The sequence below is a fragment of the Chenopodium album genome, chromosome 27 (assembly GCF_948465745.1).
Source record: "Chenopodium album chromosome 27, dcCheAlbu1.1, whole genome shotgun sequence".
NCBI classification, from domain to species: domain Eukaryota; kingdom Viridiplantae; phylum Streptophyta; class Magnoliopsida; order Caryophyllales; family Amaranthaceae; genus Chenopodium; species Chenopodium album.
Genome location: NC_137860.1, coordinates 2,496,945 through 2,518,886, shown reverse-complemented (window position 1 = coordinate 2,518,886; position 21,942 = coordinate 2,496,945). Strand labels below are relative to the sequence as shown.

The following is a 21,942-nucleotide window of genomic DNA, read 5'->3' as shown; positions in this document are numbered from 1 at the left end:
CAGCGTGCTACTTCTTACTTAATTTTAATTGTCATACTATGTTAATTAGATTGTTAGTATTGAAGCAGGGTTAGGCAAATATCCTAGATTACTGTTTGGTCTAATAATTATATTCTCCGTGTTAATCAGTATGAACTATTAACTAATACGAATTTTTTGGTTGAAATTGCATGATCTAATAACTAATACCATATAAAGTTTTTAAAGAGTTTGTTGATGTATCTTTCTTTTGGTTGGATATTTTTAATAGCAAACTCTGTGTGAGATCAAATTGGCGAATGATTACTAACTGGACTCACTAGCTCATTCCCAGAAGTGAATAAGAAATTGCATGATTGAAAAAATACTAAACATGTTTGCATGACTATTATAGTTTGTGTAAAAAGTTCGTAAGGAATTGCAAACATGACTACATAATATTCATTTGAGTAAGAAAAATTACGAGTTAAAGAAATTAAGCATGACATTATGAGATTCTTAGTTGAGAAATGAATTCATTATGTCCATGCTTTAATTTTGAGAATTTTCAATATAAAGATTCATATAATTGGGCAAGAGAAAATGAATAACTTTGCTCTGTTAGATACATGCAATGCAAAAGAATTTATGGCTTAAAAAGAGCAAGGAATTTAAAGATTGTTGGACTATTTTTATACCCCCATATGCAAGGATTAAGGGGAGATAATGTTTATTCCATTGTTTTTATGTAATCCTTGCACATGAATAATTAAATATGTTGAAGATCAGTTTGGTACATAAACAAGCAAAAACATCAATAGTTTATTTAATAGAGGTGGCCATATGATAATCAAATATTTAGAATTACACCATCCCGAAGATGGATATGAATAAGTGTCATTACCTATATACTAGCTATAAATGTACATATTAAGTTGATGTCCTAGATTGACAAGATCAGTTGCTATTAAAACTAGCACACTTGAAGTGTGGTAATCTAAAGGGTTACAATAATAAGAATCCTTGGAAGAGGAAAGGAGCAATAGTTGACAATGACATATTTGAGAAAGTGACACATTTAATGGATCTTTTGAAGAGATCATTTCTAGTATATATATTAAAATATGTTATGATTATATAAAGTACTCCATAAGAGTATAAAATGTTGTCCAACAAGATTAGCATGTATCAAGATTACAATCAATTGAGTATTAGTTAATTGTCTTGCCAATTGCAGAAAGAAACACATTGGTGTATTTATATCACATCATACTCATGGCCATGCATAAAGTATCTCTAATAAGGTGATCACCAGTATTATAAAACTGGCCATAATTTAAATACTAAAGGAAAATTCATTGGATGTGATTATTAGGATGTGATAATTAAAAATTAGGCCATCCGGGGTTTAATAAACTTCCGTTATGGAAACCTGAAGTTTAATTTGATATGATAGAAATAATGTGCTGACGCTCTCTCATGTTGAATATATGAAATAAATAGAAGGGCAAGACATAACATTGAGATTGAGCTATATTTGGATTGTGATTTTTAATAGTTTGTGTTAAAAGAGATGCTCAACAGATAATATAATTGGTGACCAGAAGTTCACTAGAATAATTTATATGTTGACAAAATTAGAGGACCAGAAGCTCACCACGTACAAGTTATATGTGAAAATTTTAAGTAACTAGTATTATTATCAATGTTTCTAGTGATCCCGAAGATCACCACCTAGTGAAATTACAAGAAAGTTTATATTTGTATAACAATTCTATTGATTGGGGCTATTGTATGTCAGCACATAAGAATAGAATAAGAAATTAGCAACTACACAATTTATTATTCCCTATTAATATTGATCTCTAGAAGAGAACAAAATTTTATTATTCTCCAGAAGTGATAGAACTTTGTTGAATATATAGGATTATCCTACGAAATGACATTTGATGCACATGAGACTATATTCTAAGTTGGTGAAGAATTGCCCCAACATTTGAGATACTTTACCAACTTAGGGGGAAGAATTGAAGTAAGTTGGCAAAATTATATTGAAGTAAGTTGGTAAAATTATAATACTATAAATAGTTGATCTCTCTGATGATACTTTGTAAAGTTATATGCCAACTTATTATAGTGATAATGATATTATGCGCATACATTAAGATAGATCTTGCCAAGTTTTCTTTAAATCACTACACCTGAAGTGTAGATTTTATGATCGGTTCCAATATAAATATGTGACATATGACAAGATAGTGCAGTTGATACATTAAGATACCATGATGTGAGAAATACCCTTGATAGGTGGTATATATATCTAAATTATTATAATAGATGGCCTATTATGTAAGAAAAAAATTATAATGGTACCAATGAGAAATGTATTCAGATATCATTGTTAAAATAGCATGCAAATTAAAATTGTATCTTGAGGAATTATATGATACCGATATATGACGGAACCGATAAATAATATGTATATGCAGAAGGAATGGACTTGTGAATAAGGAGTCAAAAATATATGTCCATTTTGATGTCGACATGAAACTAAGATAATAAATCAAAAGCTTATCAAGGACAAGAAGTCCAACGAAATATGAATGCTAATGATCAAAAGTTTATCATGGACTAGTAGTCCAATTAGAAAATGGATTTCTGAAATCCACACTGTACAGTGTTTAATTTTTTGAGTCTTTAATTTATTTTATGTGCATGTTCAAGTTTTAGATTTATGCATTATTCATTGTATGTATAGGATATAGTTTGATGCATTATTCATCACATATATATTTTTGTTTTATATTTTACCATGAATTCTACATTTTATATTGCATGCATTAGTTCTACACAACAATTGTGTTATATGTGAATGTTTGTGGTATGACAAATTTATAATTATGATGAAGGCTTACGAGAAGAAATTTATACTTCAATGGGCTTATAATTGTGATGAAAGTTTATATGATGACGATCCAATATCATGTTATGAATCATGCATGGAAAAGTTCCCGAAGAACTTACATACAACATACTCAAATATATATAGCCCTTTAAGTTCTATATTTTGAAAAATTACAATGTTGATATTGTTATCAAACTCATTGAGAGTATTGGTGACTAAATTATTGAAATATCAACCTGAAGTTTAACCATGTGAGAGTTAATCGATTTTGTATTCATTGGAGAGCTCTCGTATAAAATGCAAAATGTCTAAAGAAGAGTAGTAATGAGATATATTACAGCAAGAATAATCTTCTTATGGTCTAGAAGAACCATGAGTAAAGTATATAGTAATTGCTATGTTATATAATTACTAATTCATATAAGCTTAGATAATGAAATCAAGATATCACGAGTTGCCATAAATTATAATCAATATTTGGGTTAATAGCTACTTTTACGACCTCTAGACAGACATAATTTTGATGGTAAGGCAACTTGAAACAAAAATGTCATATACAAGTAAGATAGTGGTAAACGCAACATAAGCTTGTTCTCAGAAATATAGAGAAATGAAGATGCATCACAGTGGAGATTTGAAGATTCAAGTTTGATCAGGGAGGATCAACTATCAAAGAATGTTATTTAGCTACAAGTGTGAAGTTACTAAGGCATTGGATTCATTACATTGGAAGATCTCAAGTTATGCTTTCATCAGGGGGAGAAAATACGCGCTGCACTCTTTTTCCCTTAACCATGGTTTTGTCCCACATTGGGTTTTCCTGGTAAGGTTTTTAACGAGGTAGCATGTCAAGGCGTATTACGAAAATGATGTACTCTTTTTACTTCACTAGGGTTTTATCCCACAGGGTTTTTCCTAGTAAGGTTTTAACGAGGCACAATCTTTGATAATGGACATCCAAGGGGGAGTGTTATGAAATATAATAATGTATGTCCATTATGTATAACATTGTAACCTCCTAGGCATTATTACTTCCCTAAGTAATATCTTGTGTAACTCCTTTCAACTTATTGTATTCCTTTTGTAACCCTTGCTTATAATGACTCTTCATTGCTCTTGGAGAGTTACTATGTCCTCATGTATATATATATAAATAGGCATTGCCTAATGAAGATATGAACAACAATTAACACTTCCATCTTGCTCTTGTATTTTACTATTTTTCTTTTCTTTATTTTATAACAAATTCAAGTTTATCAACATAATAAACTTTTGCTATACAACATAATACAATTGACATGTATAATTAAATAGCTATAATTCATATTAAGAACATTGATATGGGATTCCTATGTAAAATATTAGCATACATGTGGTATAGCAGAGCAAACTTAGCACAAATCACAACCTAGGCTATGTTTTGTTAACATTTTAGGTGTCATAGGTTCACATAAGTTTAAGAAAAATAAGTTTTGATGAGGGTTGATAAAAAATTATAATTAAAATTAGTTAGAGTTTTTGCGATGCACGGTTTATATAAAACTTATTTGTAATTTGTATTTTTTTTTTAAAACAAAAATGGCTATTATACATGAATATAAATAAGTATTACATACAAAAAATATTTGTAATTTTAAAATTTTTTATTTTCATCAAAATTATGATATAGTATCGTACTTGTTTAACGTCGTCTAATACATAGTTTAATATAAAAGGCCATTTATTAGTTAACTATTTAAAATTGTTTCAATTTCCTACAATAGATTGATATGTGTAATGTAGAAGATTCTAATATATTAAATTTCAAAAATATTAAATATGATAGCTAAAAAAAATGACATCATCATTGCATTTAGGCGGGAATTTTTTTATTCAGAAAGCGACACGTGGGCGGTGGTGATGTCATCGTACTCAGTTTTAGTATAATAGATAGATAGATAGATAGATAGATAGATAGATAATAGATGAGTTCCATTAAGGTGATATAAGTTTAGATAAAAATAAAATAAGTTTAGATAATTAAAAATCATATGAATGGAAGACACTCTAAAAGCATTAAATATTGGGTCGAATTTTTAAAACTTACAAACCTATGTCCAATGATACAATGAAAACCTTCATATATGAAGGTTACTTCTTAAATGGATATTCACAGAATTTACAAAATCACATTTATTTAACTTCCTCATATGCAAACAACATGTAAGATTAATAAAATCAATACTGTGAATGCAAGTATCATTTCCTTAAATCAAACCTATTAAATTGCTAATCATTTTTAATATTCCTCCGTTCTTTTATTATATACTTATATTCATACTCTCGATTATTAGTTTTATAAATTCTTTAACTTTTTTAATTTTCATATAAAATGAGAAATCATCAATAACTATATACTAAAAGACACACCAGCAATGACACGTGTCATTTTCTGGTGTGTCCTTTAGTTTTTTTTTTTTTTTTTTTAATACTGGTAATCTTTAGTAAACAAATCTTATACATAAATAAAAAGACAGCAAAATAATACATAAATAAAAGATTTCATAAATCTTATACATAAATAAAAAGATAGCAAAATAATACATAAATAAGAGATTTGATATGTTTTTCAATAACATATACGGAGTACATTGGCAAATATATAAACTAAAATAAAAATAAAAATAAAAAAAATCAAATTCTTAACATAATTGTGCCACAATGTTATGTACAACTTATTACAACAATAATTTTATTTAGATTTATTTGATTAAATGTTAAAAAGCTCCAAGAAAGTAATTTGAATTTCAAATATTAAAAAATAGATAAAATAAAAGATTTGATGTATCCTTCTACAAATAAATATTAACAACTATAAATTTAAGAGGGGAAAAAAAATCAAATTTTAACATAATTTGTGACATACATAGTGACTACCGAATGTAATGTACAAAGTTTTAAGAAATCTATTTGGTTAACAACGAGAAAATTTTACCAATTTTTTATGAAATTAAATATATAATAATATACATATTGTCAAATGCGTTTAAAAATAACTATCTGGCTAATAGGCTCTTTTATAGTTATTGATTATAAGGTCTTTTAAAATAAATTCATTACATCATATAATATTTTAGAAAAATTCATATAATACCAATTTTTCACAACAAAAGGGTTATAAAAGGTGTTATTTAACAAGTTTTCCTTAATTTAATAATAGTTATTAAAAATTACCGTGCATGGCACGGGGCCTAACCTAGTATGCATATAATAAAATGACAGAAGGAGTAATACGAGTATAAATTAACACGACATGAAAACAAATTAGAACATCTAAACACGTCCAACCGAATGCGCACGGCCCACCACACCACACCACCCCACGCCCCCACCGTCCACACATGTAGGAAAGACGTTCCCAAAAAAAAAAAAAAAAAAAACCAACATTTTTTTGTTTTAATTTGTCAAACATTTATTCAAATTTTCTTCCCAAAATAACTTGGAAGCATCAAACTATAATTTTTATATAATATATAATTAAATAAATTAATTAAATTCCTTGTCATGCGAAATCAACAGAGTCCTTAATCTCCAAGGAACAAAAATGGTGAGCTTTTTATAGTCCTTATTTTTTACGTTTTTATCTCTTCTTTTCTTTCTCTCTCCTCCATTTCTAGCATTGCATTCTGAATGACAAGGTCTGTTTTTTATTTTCTCTCTCTAAATTTCTTCATTTGGGTTGTTTTTTTGTAAGATGAATCATCAATTTGTTTTTGTGGGTATTCGGAATTTTGAAATGGGTAAATTGCCTTTTTTTTTTTTTTTTTTTTTTTTTGAAATGGGTGATTTTTGTTTTTGATTAATTATTTTTTGAATTTGATTTTCTAAGGTGTTTGCATTAATGGTGGTTACAGTTATTGTGTTTTTGATGATGGTGGGTTATTTGCAGTTTTGATGATGATTGAATATTGTTTATAATGAAATATAATGTAATTTGTCAGTTTATAAAATTTACTTCACAAATGGGTTTTTATTATACTGCGTATTATTCTTTGAATTAATGAATTTGATTTCTTGCATTTGATTTTATGCATTTATTGTAATTGTGATGATGATGAAGAATGGTGGATTAATTGCAGTTTTGATGATAGAATTGATGATTGAACATTAAAAGAGTAAAAAGTTAGCACATTTCAAAGATGTCTGGGTTTGAGGGTGTACTTGTTTCTGATCCTCGGTTGCAAAGTCAATTTACCCAAGTGGAGCTTCGCAGCCTCAAGTCTAAGGTTTTGAATTCTTTGACTTCTGATTATTGTTAATTTGATAATGTTGATGTTGTTGTACTATAAAATGTTATTGTTATATGATTAATTAATGTAGATGATATGTTTGCTTGATTGACAACATTAATATTGTGGGCTTGTTTTCAGTTTTCTGCGTTAAAGTTGCAATCTGGTCATGTAACGGTGTCGGATTTGCCACCAGTTTTTGCAAAGCTTAAGGGTATCAATGGGATGTATACGGAGAATGAAGTGAGAGCTGCATTGGAGGATTCATATCCTGACTTGACACACGAGATTGATTTCGAATCATTCCTAAGGGTAAGTACGGTGTATTGCAGAATTTCACACAGACGAATTTTTGTCATTTTTTTTTTATCGAAGTTACTGTGACTACAAAGCGTTATTTGTAATGACATTCTGTTGTTTTTGTGTGTTCTCTTACTTAGTTAGTTAATAAATTGCAATGCCATTATATGTAAGGAGTTAAATCATTTGAAGTTTTTATGGCACTGAGCAGGAATATCTTGGTTTTCAAGGCCGAGCTAGTGGGAAAGGTACTGGTTATAAACGAGCTACTTCCATACTCAGACAATCAACCACCACCCATTTCCATGTCATTAGTGAATCAGAGAAGGAATCATATGTTACACATATTAACAATCATCTGGCGGAGGATCCCTTCTTGAAGAAATATCTTCCTATAGACCCAAAAACAAACCAGCTATTCGAACTTGTCAAAGATGGAGTTCTTCTTTGGTATACACTTATGGCTCATAGACGTTCTTTGCATCAGTTTATAGCTGATTTTTGGTTTGTAATATTTGGTTATTACTTGTTAGAAAGCTTTAAAACGTTACGTCTTTCTGCAGTAAGTTGATTAATCTTGCTGTGCCTGGGACAATAGATGAAAGAGCAATAAACACCAAAAAAACTCAAAATCCTTGGGAGAGAAATGAGAACCACACACTTTGTCTTAATTCTGCAAAGGCTATAGGCTGCACTGTTGTTAACATTGGCACACAGGACTTGGTGGAGGGACGAGTAAGTTCTTAACAATTTGTTGTTCATTTCTTGGTACGTTTGAATAAACTTTACTGATGCCGATACACTTAATTGTCATCATGTAGCGCCATCTGGTTATGGGATTGATTTCTCAAATTATTAAGGTATTCAGTCTACATTTTTCCACCAATTGTCTTTAGCCTTTTTTACTTCATTTTTACTGGAATATGTCTCACAAACTAGGATTAGTTACTATAGTAATGGTCGATTAATGCAATGCTCATAAGTTTTTATGGGAATCAGATTCAATTGCTAGCTGACCTTAATTTGAAGAAGACACCTCAACTTGTGGAGTTGGTGGAGGATAATCAGGTCTGAAGCTTCTTTGACATCCTTAAAACATTGGTCATGTATTTGCATGGCCATTATTTTTATAATTGCGTAAACTGCTTTGCAGGATGTGGAGGAACTCATGAATTTGCCACCAGATAAGGTCTTGTTGAAATGGATGAACTTCCAGCTGAAGAAATCAGGATATAAAAAGGAGGTGACCAATTTCTCCACTGATTTAAAGGTGAGCTCTTTAATGACCCTGAAAGTGATTTTCTATTTGACAGAACTTAAACAATCTGTTTATTTTTGCTTCATAGTAAATTAGTAAGTAGTTAATGTAGTTACCTGAGGATGGTGTAATCTAGCTTTCTAGACTTTATGGTGGTTAAGAAGTTAGTAGGATGATAAGATCAGGGGGAAGGTCAGGTAAGAGTAGGTTATTTTTGGAAATATGAAATATTTACAAACTAGGTGCATGAAAGAAACTATTTTACTAGCTTTTCATATACTTTCTACTACCCAGTGCGATAAATCTAGTTCCTTCTAGGAGTTAGATCTTTGAACTAAAAAGTACGGCGTATAGGCTGCTCATTCTGTATTCCTTGAGGAGAAATTACCTCTCTTTTTTCATTAAGATTCTATATCCTTTCCTGTATTGAAGTCTGGTAACCCTTATTTATAGACCAGTGACTAGTGGGATGAGCAGCATCTGGGATAGCTGTTGATATACTTTTTCCAATGTACTACTTCTCATCTGTTGTTAATTTGTTAGGAATGCTGCAACTATGTTAATGCACTGTCATATATAGTCTAGGAGAAACAGCTTGATTAAACTTCTCATTTCTTAGTATGTGATGTATATGAAGCTGCATCTTATACTTATCTCAGACTAGATGAGCAGCAATATTATAATAATTGTTTAATACACTAAATGGTCAAACAAAATTTTTACTTGTCCAGGATGGTGAAGCTTATGCTCATTTACTTAATGTTCTTGCACCTGAACACAAAACCAACTCTACTTTGGAAACTAAAGATCCGACTCAAAGAGCAAAACTGATCGTGGAACAAGCAGGGAAATTGGATTGTAATAGATATATCAGTCCAAAGGATATTGTAGAGGGATCAACCAATTTAAATCTTACATTTGTTGCTCAGATCTTCCAACACAGGTAATTGTTTTGCCCATTATCTTTCTTTGAATAGTTTGGTTTAGCACTTGTAATTATTTGTGTTCACTTTCTCCTCTTAACTTATTTCAGTTTAGCCCCAACCAACTTTTGCACTTATGTCTGGTAGTAATAATAATATTTTGCGCCAAGCTTTAAGTAGTCGAAATCAGGTCTTGTTTTCATAGGGTACTAATTTAAAATTTCATCTCATTTGTTGGTAAGCAGTTTTTCATATTTCTAAACTGTTTGCAAACATTATGTCCATCACTGCATATAAGCTACTTTATTGTCTCTTATTGGAGACTGAACACTGAAGTTGATGTTTTCTTTGTGAAATTGTTTTTTTTTTTAACTCAAAAACCATAGTGAAGTAAATCATGGCTTTGACGTGATTTTCATAGTTGATATGCAAAATGGAAGTTGAACTGGTATATCTTAAGGTTTAGTTTGATGGCATATTCTTTTTTATTATTATACTTTGGCAAAATGCTATTACTTTCGTTTTGGTGATTTTAAGGAGGAGAGGAGAGAGTTGGTTTTGATTTTTTGTTTGCATATAAAAAAAGAAAGCCTTACCATATATATCTAAGAGCTTTTTGACACTCATCATCATTGCACATCTTACGTGTCTCTCTCTTTTGCTTTGATCTTCTTTCATTACTATATGCCATGACTCAGTTTTGCAAATGTATCTGTTGAATGCTTCTCAAGAGTTTGTGACTTGGCTTTGCAGAAATGGTCTGACTGCTGAGGTTGATACAGAGAAGATCTCCCTCACTAATGTTTTAGATGATGACTTGGAAACTTCAAGGGAAGAGAGATGCTTTCGACTCTGGATTAATAGTCTTGGAGTTTCATCATATGTCAATAATTTGTTTGAGGATGTTAGACAAGGGTAAGCTTCTTGTCTTGTGCTGTCATATATAAAAATCCAGGTGAAGTTTGACTAGGCTGATGTTTTATCCTCCTTTGCAGGTGGGTTCTTTTGGAAGTGTTGGATAAAGTTTTCCCAGGATCAGTTAACTGGAGACATGCTAATAAACCTCCTATCAAGATGCCGTTCAAGAAAGTTGAAAATTGCAATCAAGTTATTGATATTGGAAAAAGATTGAACTTCTCCCTAGTTAATGTTGCTGGAAATGATATTGTACAAGGAAATAAAAAGCTCATTATAGGTTAGCTTGCACTTACCATTTTCTCCATATCCTTTTGATTAGAATATGAGTTCTTCGAGATGGTTGCAGCTATACTGCCATTTTTAGCGCTTCAGCATGTATCTTGTTAATCATATGGAATACTGTCTTGATGGCTTTGGTATAGGCTTTTGGATTTAATAGATTTTTTTCTTATTTTTGTTTTGAGTTTTTGGAGATGGAGACATGGAGTACATACTTACTTTTTGTTTACTTTCTAAAACTGATAATCCTTATGTTGTCTCTAGTAGAGGCCTTACCCACCAGTTCTTGTGGCTTTCCAGTGGATGAAAAGATATTACTGATTAGAAACTCTGCACTGATACTAGAAATTGTGGTATTAAAGTGGAATCTCTTTTTCTCATCTAACCAAAGTGAAGAGAGTGAATTAACATTTGCTTTAATAGTTTGTTTAGAGCTAATTTAAGTTGTAAAAAACCAAAGGCCTACTCTCCCTTTTTGTGGGGGGAGAGGGCCAAAGCTCTGCTTTTGCTCATTTTACCAGTGCATTGCCTATGATGATGATATTTCGTATCCTGCTATCTTTTAACCTTGACCTATTGATTTATTTGTAGCCTGTTTCTCTCTGGTTTGGACAGTATACTTGTGTCGAAGCAATTATTCTACCATTCTTTAAAATATTCTCTCTTGTATGCTGAAGAGAAAAACATGGGACTTTTGTAGAAAGATATAGATGTTTATAATTGGAGTACTTGCTGGTTCTCTCTCTATATCTTTCCGCATATGACTTGTACCCTTACTTTTCTGTAGAAAGATATAGATGTCTATAATTGGAGTACTTTGATTTGGGATAAAGGAACCATTTTATATTTCCAAAGATGATGTGAGTGTATGACAGAACTGATGTCAAGCTGTTCATAACCCATAATTTCTCTTCTTCCTGTTGATTGACTAACAAAAAATACTGTTTCCTTAGCTCTTTAATGAAGCCAAGTGGTTGTGTGAGATTTTATTGCATATTTCTAAGCTTGATAACCACTAAATGACACACTACATCATAATGCATTAGTTTGGATCTTTGAAATCTAGCAAATAACCTGTTTCAAATGTTGTATTTTTCAGCTTTTCTCTGGCAATTGATGAGGTTTACAATGCTCCAACTACTGAAAAATCTGAGATCTTTCTCACAAGGGAGAGAGATTACAGATGCACATATTCTTGAATGGGCAAACAAAAAGGTCAAGAGTTCAGGGAAATCTTCTCAGATAGATAGCTTCAAAGTACGTATGCTACAGTGGATTTTGGTTACAAGATTATACTACATATATCTAACCAAACTTATTAGCAGTTGAATGATATACAACTGAGATGAATCTATCTTTTACACTCGAATCTGATTTTTTATATTCAGGACAAAAGTCTATCTAGTGGGATATTTTTCCTGGAACTTCTTAGTGCAGTGGAGCCAAGAGTGGTTGATTGGACAGTTGTAACCAAAGGAGAAAATGGTACTTTGTCTCTGGGTGCACTGATGTTCAATGCTAATTTTTAAAATTTGATTACATGCATAGTTTTGCATCTTTGAAAGAGGTACAAAGTATAATGCTATTGTAAATTTTCTGTGACTGCAGATGAGGATAAGAAGCTGAATGCTTCTTACATAATCAGTGTTGCCAGAAAGCTTGGATGTTCTATATTTTTGTTGCCTGAGGATATCGTAGAGGTGAGATCTGGAGTCCATTAACTTGGCATTAAATTTTTGTTCCTTCTCATCAATTCAACCTTATAATTATATTTTGGTTAATGGTGACGAGCAGGCCATCCGGATCAAGTTCGGTTTTGGTCATGATCATATATATTGTCTATTATTTTAGATAGGGGATTCAATCAATCTCCGCCATATTACTTTTCAGGTCATGTCTATTTTGATTTAGGCCAAATTCAGATTACCTAGTTTCAGGAACATTGTGGTCTTTGACAAACTGTGCTTGGATGGAGTACCCTGGTCAATATAGCCAGTCCATTTCAGTTTCTTTGTTTTAAGCTGATTCTGTCAGAAACTCGGAAGTATTTTTTTTTTTTTTTTTTATTCAGTACTTATTCATCCTGTTTAGAATTTTTCTCTTTTCGTGTGTATGCTGATATTGTGTGCTTCAATCCTCATTTCCCTCAATTTGGTCTTTCGTTAGGTAGCCAGAAATAACAAAAATTCGTAGCTTCAGAATCAGATACCTTACTATACAATGCATTTCTTTGACAGGTAAATCAGAAGATGATACTCACCTTAACAGCAAGCATCATGTACTGGAGCCTTCAGAAAAAACCAGGGCAGCTGGCTGTTCTCGAAGAAACTGAAGATGCTTCCCCTACAGCTGCTTCCCCTACCGCTGCTGAAGATTCAATTGACCCTGAAGATGCTTCCCCTACCGCTGCTGAAGATTCAATCGACCCTGAAGATGCTTCCCCTACCGCTGTTGATGATTTGACCGGCCCTGCTGAGGCTTCCCCAACTGCTGTTGAAGATTCAACCGACCTTGCTAAGGCTTCATCTGCTGCTGTTGAAGATTCAACCTATCCTGCTCAGGCTTCCCCATCTGCTGTTGAAGGTTTAATAGACTCTGTTGAGGCATCCCAATCAGTAGTGGACCAGCCAAAGGAGAAATGATGTTAGTGCAGCAAATATTTTTTGTGTCTGCCTCGATTTTTGTTCTTTTCTGGGCTTAATAGAACGCAAAATATAAAACTAAACAAATTTTTAGAAAAGGATCAGAAAAAAAAAAAGAAAAGAAAATCAAATTTTGTTTTGGATATAGGAAAATACACACTTGTTTTTCACAATACTTGAAAACAATAGAAAAGTAGTATTTGCTCGTGTAAACTTGGAAGCTTTGTGATTAGATTTTTTTTTGTTTTTTGAAAGAAGACTTTACTTTATTCTATTATACCCCTTTTACCATGATACCGTCTTACACATCAAATGTCATAATAATTGTACATTTTCACACTTTCTTACTTTATTCACCTTTTTCTTATACAAACTCACCTTTTTACATTCTCCCTCTTACACTCACTCACATTCTTCAACAATTTCTTAGATTGGGTATCTATAGAACTTAGAAGAACGAAGGTAATATGATATTCTATAATGTTATTATAAAAAACTTTATAAAAGTATTTATGGAGACTTAAAATTACTCCGTGTTACTCCTTTATGCCAAAAAAATTACTCTTTTCATTTCTTTTTTTTTTGCCCCATTTGACTCTTAGCGCACTTTTTGTTGTACATATTTGGGTTTTATTATCTTCAACTAGGTACTCCATACTACAAAAAGTTGACAATACCAAACAAATACACTATTTCTGATATATGTATCAATGAATTCTTAAGGCAAAAAATCTTCTAGTACAAACAAAAAGGAATTGAGGTAATAATTAATACAACTATGAAAATTTCAAATTTTGTCATCCAAATTCTGTATGTTCAAAAAACAGATTTTTAGAACAAATTGGAGTTCCCTTAGATAAAGTATGGAAGAATGAGGGAGATCATGAGATCATGAGTGTATACTGGTCATCAAAAGCAATGGCATAAATTTAAGATATTCCATTTCATGTATCGTGGTAAAAAGAATGATGAGAGTATACAAGCACAAGCCACTTAACCTAACTTTGGCCATAGTATAACTACTTACTGACACTGCAGCTTTCGGCCTTATGAGTGCACCTTAACATCACTCCTGACGGTAATTCTCCTACTATGATAACAATTTATGTATTCACAATTGCTTGTTAAGAAATATTATAACAAACTTCTCTATTTTTACACCATCATCATTGAGTAATCTATAGTCTAGTTGATGGAATCAGACATCTCTTGTTCTTGTTCTTGTTCTGCAGTTTGCATCAGCATCTCAAGTCGCTTGTCAAAAAGCAAGGCACTCTCATCTCTTTCATCCAGCTCGGCAGCTTCAATCTCAAGCCACTTCTCTCGCAAATCATCAAGAATATTACCCTGGTCACTGTGTCCTCCTGCTCCTGGGGCACTAGGAGCAGTGGTTCGAAGGGAGGAGTCTCCTGATGGTGGAGGAAGAGTCAAAAGCATGGCCCGGAATTCTCTTGTATCAGCAAATGTCTCAAAGTTACATGCCATTGCATCCAGACAGTATTCTCTAATCTTCAAGACACCATACCTGTATAGGCAGGCAGGCAGCTGAATTAGCAAAATAGATACTGAGCTGCTAGTTAATTTAAAAAGATTTGTCCAGAAATTCCTTTCTTGGTTCCTTTTATTAGGCATAGATTAGCAAAAAAGCTCCAGCCTAATCACCCTTTATATATCAACAGAAACTGGAAAAACGAGTAATAAAAAGTGAAATCCTAGCTCTAAAACCCACCAAACCCAGACAAAGGTATAACCCAAACCCAGAACCAGGCCTAGGCATGGCCTTCTTCCCAGATAAAGGGAAGATGAGAAAGGACAAAAAAAAAAAAAAAGGGAAAAGACATTGCAGTGACCAATAGTTATATGACGCAAGGACATCCTAGCTGTGATTTGTTACAGAAAGGAACATGGAGATTCAAGATCATGAAAATAACTTTCAGAGTCTCAGGCAACCCACATATACGAGGTGAAATTAGAATTAAATCAACACAACATATACAAATATGTGGCAGGATGTTACAAGGAATAACTGAAATTTCATATTTTATGTCCACAGCCAATTATGAGAATTTTTTTCATTTGTCATAGTGCACAGGTTCTCAAAGGGAACATAAAAAGGTATCCATGTCTGATACATCTAATAAGTAGATACCAATGAAGACCAGAAAGACATAAATAAGTTTCTTTCTCACCCCCAAAATATAGTACTACCCCCATACTATGATTACATGGTTGTCGTACTAGTCAGATATCAGAACAACAACAAAATGAATCACTTAACATATACATTTTGCAATACTTTATTCAAAAGAAAAGAAAATAATACAAAAAAACATGCAGGCAGACAAAGGAACAAGGCATGAAACTTGATCTGATGCATCTGATGTACTTAGTGAAGATAAGAATATGAGATACTTTAACAATGAAGTACTTACATATCTGCTAATAGTAGCCAATGGCATAGTTCCGAAGGTGAGGCCATTTCTAGGTGTGGGAGTAGTGCATCAGCTACAGCACGCTTTAGGGGAAATAACAAATATCTTGAAGCAGCATCAAATAATTCCTCAGCCTGATAAGATGAAATGTCAAGAATTACAGAAAAGGGAAAAGAAAATCTACACACACTCAAATTTAAGTATCTTACCTGTCGAGGTTCCACATTTTTTAAACCATCAGTGTACCTTGACCAAGGAGATGAGTACAAAGTTAGCATATGCCAAAGAGGATAAGAAATGTGCGTAACAGGACTCGCCAAATCAGACCATGCTTGTGTAGAATAACATCAAATGCAACCATACTAATATTCGGGAAGGATCCAGGAACTCTAAAGTAGCAGCATATGAATCCCACCCTAAAATAACGACTAGCAGTACATGAATAGTATACCATATAACCATAATCAACCATGTGATATGTAGTATGTACTAAGAAATAAGTAACAGTCTTCAATAACCTGCAATAAGTTAGATAGCTTATAAGCTATTCACCACTATTAGTACTAAACAAAGTATACATGCAGCAAAATGCAGAAATGGGAGAAAAGGCACATACATAAATTCTATCATTTTCTCAAATGCCTCATGGCTTAAATCATGCTCTTCAAGACAGGGAAGGGCATGACTAAGCAAATCATCATTGACCTCCAGGAAATCATCCATCCTGGATATTCTTGTTTTGAAATACTCTGATCTGGAAGCCAGAATGACTTGATGGCAACGGAAAACTCGTCCATCAACTCGAACGGTTATATCAGCAAGATCATCTTCATGCTCATGGATTTGTAATCTACCAACAGAAGTTACTAAGCTATCAGCAACATTATCAAAATCCTGTTCCTTAGAGGAATTGGTCAAGGAGAGTAGAAGAATATGATGTAAAGCAGCAGGAAGACGGTCTTCCTCGGGAAGGGACAAACCCTGCAATATAAAACGTCTCTGAGAACTGTCTACTTCTCGCAAAGCCTTGAAGTCTGTGAATCTTTGGTGATTTAGTTCTTTCTCAATTACTCTCCGTAATGCTTCACAATGACACACACTGCAAATTCTGACTAAGTCTTCCATGTCATCTACTGCAACCTCTAGCCGGTCAGAATAAAAGAAGTGGAGAAGGCTGTAGAGTGCAGGGTAAGATAGTTTTTCCTTTGAGAATCGTACTTCTCTTCGATCCTTCCAAACACTCTCAAATTTTTTTTTAAAGTATGGTGACCGGGCACTTAAAATTACTCTATGAGCTTCTATGGGCCTACCATGCACATAGAATACAATATCTGGAGGAAAGTGATTGTAATTGGGTCCATCCAGCATCGAGGAACCTGCAGAGCAAAAGACAAGTAGAATGTCAAATACCCTAATTCTCAAAGTTAGATGGCATACAAATTATTAAGAAATTATGACCAAAAACATCCAGAAGCATTCAGATAGCAAGGATGCAATGAGGATTGGGGAGGAAAATGGTATTTTAATTCAAGACCATCAAGGAGAAATTTAATTTGAAATTACTCATTCTTTATTTCTGAGAGCTCTGGGAAAGGATGGTAGCTGGTGAGACACAGATGCATTGCCAAAAACTTATCAGGATAGATCTCTTCAAAAATAAACCAATAGTTTTTACAGGAAACATCTATGAATATGCCATATAGTCGAACCAAGGACCTCAGAAAAACCCTTAAAATACCACGAACTGAGCAAGAGAATTTTAGGTGCAAAACTCAAAAAATTTTACTCTTTTTTGGTCTTATTAAAGCTCTGATTTTTTAGTATGAGAATTATTTGATATATCATCTCTATAAGTATAGGTTCTAATGTTCAGGCGTTAAGGACTGTGACTTCCACAGGCTATTACCTTCACCAGTGCAATAATTTGAAAGAAAAAAATAAACATCAATTCCACCCTCCCTTGGTCCCGATCCAACCTTGCCACAAATTATCGTCTATACGCAAAGGAATGGCATGGTAGGAAGCAAGGCACACAACATTAAAACTTGAGGCACAACAAGACATGCAGAATACAGACTTTTGTTATTACTATCTATACAGGATTCAAGGCGATGACTTCAATAGAACTGGTGGCGCCATCCATATGGTGCCACAACATATAATGTACATGATTTGGCGCTTTCTTTTCTAAAATTATGATTAAAAAAGGTGCTACTAGTCTTCATACACAAGAACTTACATTTGTTATGCCACAATCTCATCAAGTCAATGAGGAAAGTGATAGACTTCAGATGAATTAATGTAAACAAGTATCAAGAAGGGAAGAAAGACTAAAGCCTAAAGCCACAAAATTGACATTATTTCCCTCTCTTCTAATACTTCACTGCAAAAAGGCTTTCACCTTTACAAGTGGCGAGAAATCATTTTAAGACTATCCCCAGAGAAAATTTGGTTTTTTTTTTTTTTTTTTTTGTACTAAGCAAGTAAGAAATAGTTACACCCTGTAAGTACATAACTTTCTTGTCCTGATGGAATAAGAAATACGGAGTACTATTATAGAATCAAGAAACAGGTTTGAATCCTCAAAGTCTGGTTATCCACAGACAAATGTATACAAACAGAGCAATTCCAGGCCTTAATTACTCATATTACTACACAAATATCACCTTTTCCACCCTCTGATCACCTCTCCAACAGAATGATGAAACCATGTAATTACTTGCTTATAAATACATCAATGAATTTGTCAATTCTGTTCACAGGAAGTCAGCTATTTCCAAGTACAGATGCACCAAATAAGAAAACACCTAACACTTCCTCCTTTTTTAATCACAACGTTGGAAATTTTATACTATTCGCATAAACTCCTTAGACCATCTTTTGTGATTTTATACGTTAGAAAAAACATAGTAATGTGGAACTTATATGATTTGTCTAGATAAATAATTTCCAAGTATTGCCTTTTATAACTTTTACTTAATTTTTAAAGATATTAATGGTATAAAATGTGCATTGACAAGCGTGAAAACTCCACCATCACAACTAAAAAAAAAAAAATGGAGGAAGCATCACTTCTACAAATAGAAAAGCTGTTTCTCCAGCAAAACTCCAAGAATGGAATGTCATGAACTGAAGTTTGCAATCATATTCTAAGTTCAGCTGCCACTTTATTCATGCCAAGCCTTCACAGTTCATCGTCAAATAATTCCATTCCAAAAAGTTTTCTGACATATTTGCAGTACGTTCATATGTATACACTAGTGAACCCGATCAACCCATTATTTTGCTCCATCAACTATGTACCATCACCTTATAATTGTTGATCAGAAAGGCAAACATATAAATATGATAAGCATTGTATCACCACGAAACTAGCATTCCACTGCCAAAGTACCAACAATTTAGCACCCAATCATTTACAATCGTATACGTAAGCACATAACCATCTGTTTTGGGTCGATTCAAGTTATTAACCTTCATTTGACACAATAATAACATACCATGTTTTTTCATAAACTAACCAACAACTAATACTTCGGCATACAACATCTTATCCAAATCATGTACTATAGTTCTCAAAAAAGGCATAACATTGATAAATACATCAAAAAGAACACTAAAAGCATCAAGCAAAAAACTCAAAAAAATCACAATTCAAAGGCATATAAACAAAAACTCACCAGAAAACTGAAGCTGACTATCAGACAATTCCAAATCATCCCGGTTCGCGGTACACCCAAGAAAAGTCTCCCTCAAAGCGGCCTGAAGCGGTCCAAGGGGAGGCGGGCGAGCCTCGAACGCCTTAAGAAGCTTCCTAACCTTCAAATTAAGGGCAGCATAGTGACAACGATCACCATCAAAAGTATGTTCATCACAAATGGCGCCATTTTCAAGAAGCATACGAGCAGCTTCAAGATGACCAGCTAAACAAGCATAGTAAAGTGCCACTGAATCCCACTGATCTCTGGCATTGACATTAACACCAGATTCAAGAAGATAACGAAGGCGGTCGACGTCTCCGGCTCGAGCCGCCTCGAACACGTCTCCATATGGGACTTTCTTTATGGGAAGGGATGAATTGAAATCTTCTGGACTTAGGTCTATGTTTGAGAGATCATTGGTTTGAGGGGTTGGTTTTGACATTGAAATGGGGTTTTTGGATTGATGAAGAAATTGGAATTGATTGTGAGTGATGAAATTTGTGGGGTTTTGGGGGGAAGATAATGAGGATTTTGCAGGGTGATAGAAAATGGTGGGGTTTTTCTGGGTTTGGATGATAGGTTGCAGGAAGCTGGCAAAATGCAGGGGTTTATTGAATTATACTAGTAATTGGTTGTGTTATACTGTTATTGATGAAAAAAACAACAAAAGTGAATCGCTAAACGCCCCATTCATCTTGATGATAAACAAAATTTGTTTATCTAATGACATTTTCGTAAATATATCAACAAATCATCCCAGTCAGCATGACATTTTCGTAAATAAGTGAATAACTTTTATTAAATTGCGGGTCCCACAAATGTTGACTTATTTACGAAAATGTCATGCTGACTGGGATTTTTTGTTGATTTATTTACGAAAATGCCATTAGATAAACAAAATTTGTTTATCTTCAAGATTAACTTGTATTTTCTCCAGTATGAGCTATGCCAAATACGCAAATTAGTTATGATTTTGATTGTAAAAGTTATGATATTTTCTCTGAATCTGTGGTTTACAGATCTTTATTATTGTAGATGCTGTATGGCTATTATTTAATGAAATTTTACTTCCCGCTCAAAAAAAAAAAAAAGCCACCCGTAAATTAATTAAAATCGTTAATATATTGGCGTGAGCGGACTATTACGCCCTTACAAGTGTTATAAAATTCTCTCTGGTCTCTCCCACTTCACCCAACCCCCTACACTTTCTCTCCCCTGCATAGAAACCACCACAACCACTGTTGTCGACTTCCACCACCAATCAAAGCAACCACCACCATCAATAATGGTGGCCACTAGCGCAGTCCCAATTCAACCAGAGCCCAAAATCGGGCCAACTCATCCAGTTTTAGTGTCGATTTGACCAGCAACTTCATGAACAATTATCCACAAAACTAAATTTTGGACGCATCAAGTGGTTTATCGCAATATAGGACAAAATTTTCTTATTAAAAAGGTCATCAATTCATCATCATATTTTGCTCAAGGAAATACAAAATTTAGTTAAACAACGTTAAAATGAAGCGTAGAAATACTTGACATAAATAGTTATTATATTATTTTTTATTACCCAGTTGGATTTTCAATGCAAAATAATCACTAAAATGTCATTTGATAAACGAATTTAGATAAAAAAAAAAAAAAAATTAACGAATTTGGATTATTTAGGTGATTACGTGAGGCTTGCTCATTTTGCTCAAGACAATTTTAATTCTAAATTAACAAAATATAACCGTTGTCACACATGCATATGCCAACAAAACAAAAAAAAAATGTTATTAAATGACCGATAACTTATATTAGTCTAAGAATGACTTCAGATGCACACAATGACACAATACTTTTTGAGAGCAAATATTACCAATATAACCTGTTAGTATTGTTTTTTTTCTTTAAGGGAAGGAGAAGTACAATATTTGACAAAATCGACACCTCTCACAAATCAAATTAAACTAATCTAACTTTACAATGTCAAATTAGGAACAATACATAAAACAAGTTTTGGAGCCCCGCTCGAATTTGAACTCAAAAACTCAATTCAAATCGGTCCATTTAGCCTAAGAATCTTGAATTTTTAGGTTAATTTTCCTATAGGTCTAGAATTTAGGTTTGAAAAATTCCTCCCAAATCGGGCCATTTTGGTCTAATATATTTTAATTCAAGTTTCATGGATGAAAATTATTTTAATGAGGGTAGGTTGTAGTACCTAAATGTTTCCGATTTTAAATTACAAAGACAAAACATCTTTTTAAGAAGTACATGGAAGCAAAAGTCCATATACAAGTTTAAGGAGAATTTCAATGGACAATCATACCATACCAGACACGTGATATACACATTTACTTTAAGGATACTAGA

At 32.9% G+C, this 21,942-nt stretch overlaps 2 protein-coding genes across 4 annotated transcripts; one reads left to right on the top strand and one right to left on the bottom strand.

Annotated features, from left to right (window-relative positions):
• Positions 1 to 6,219: 6,219 nt before the first annotated feature.
• Positions 6,220 to 13,720, top strand: LOC145619061 (fimbrin-4-like). Of its 3 annotated transcripts, none has more exons than XM_081673659.1 (15): positions 6,220 to 6,449; positions 6,994 to 7,128; positions 7,273 to 7,443; positions 7,643 to 7,881; positions 7,995 to 8,166; positions 8,253 to 8,291; positions 8,431 to 8,499; positions 8,585 to 8,701; positions 9,421 to 9,632; positions 10,366 to 10,527; positions 10,608 to 10,807; positions 11,909 to 12,066; positions 12,198 to 12,294; positions 12,418 to 12,509; positions 13,047 to 13,720. In XM_081673659.1, exons 2-15 carry the CDS (start codon positions 7,042 to 7,044, stop codon positions 13,449 to 13,451), a joined length of 2,220 nt encoding a protein of 739 aa, XP_081529785.1. In that variant the 5' UTR covers positions 6,220 to 6,449; positions 6,994 to 7,041; the 3' UTR covers positions 13,452 to 13,720. The 3 variants fall into 3 exon arrangements, with proteins under 3 accessions (XP_081529785.1, XP_081529783.1, XP_081529784.1); XM_081673657.1 differs by having other exon boundaries at positions 6,982 to 7,128; XM_081673658.1 differs by lacking the exon at positions 6,220 to 6,449 and adding an exon at positions 6,493 to 6,540 and having other exon boundaries at positions 6,982 to 7,128.
• Positions 13,721 to 14,377: 657 nt separating this feature from the next.
• Positions 14,378 to 20,173, bottom strand: LOC145620267 (BTB/POZ domain-containing protein At2g04740-like). Its single transcript, XM_081674912.1, has 5 exons — positions 19,564 to 20,173; positions 16,500 to 17,259; positions 16,093 to 16,129; positions 15,884 to 16,017; positions 14,378 to 14,976 (listed from the first exon to the last, which is right to left on the bottom strand). Exons 1-5 carry the CDS (start codon positions 20,024 to 20,026, stop codon positions 14,637 to 14,639), a joined length of 1,734 nt encoding a protein of 577 aa, XP_081531038.1. The 5' UTR covers positions 20,027 to 20,173; the 3' UTR covers positions 14,378 to 14,636.
• Between the last annotated feature and the right edge of the window lie 1,769 nt (positions 20,174 to 21,942).

What these genes read in the sequence shown, in the direction of transcription:
- LOC145620267 (XM_081674912.1), bottom strand. Translation starts at nt 20,026, where the DNA reads ATGTCAAAACCAACCCCTCAAACCAATGATCTCTCAAACATAGACCTA. An exon ending in GAGAAAATGATAGAATTTAT is followed by an intron (nt 16,130 to 16,499) that starts GTATGTGCCTTT and finishes TCCTTGGTCAAG; the next exon opens with GTACACTGATGGTTTAAAAA. An exon ending in TGGCTACTATTAGCAGATAT is followed by an intron (nt 14,977 to 15,883) that starts GTAAGTACTTCA and finishes CTGCCTATACAG; the next exon opens with GTATGGTGTCTTGAAGATTA.
- LOC145619061 (XM_081673659.1), top strand. Translation starts at nt 7,042, where the DNA reads ATGTCTGGGTTTGAGGGTGTACTTGTTTCTGATCCTCGGTTGCAAAGT. An exon ending in AAAGATGGAGTTCTTCTTTG is followed by an intron (nt 7,882 to 7,994) that starts GTATACACTTAT and finishes GTCTTTCTGCAG; the next exon opens with TAAGTTGATTAATCTTGCTG. An exon ending in AAATAAAAAGCTCATTATAG is followed by an intron (nt 10,808 to 11,908) that starts GTTAGCTTGCAC and finishes TGTATTTTTCAG; the next exon opens with CTTTTCTCTGGCAATTGATG.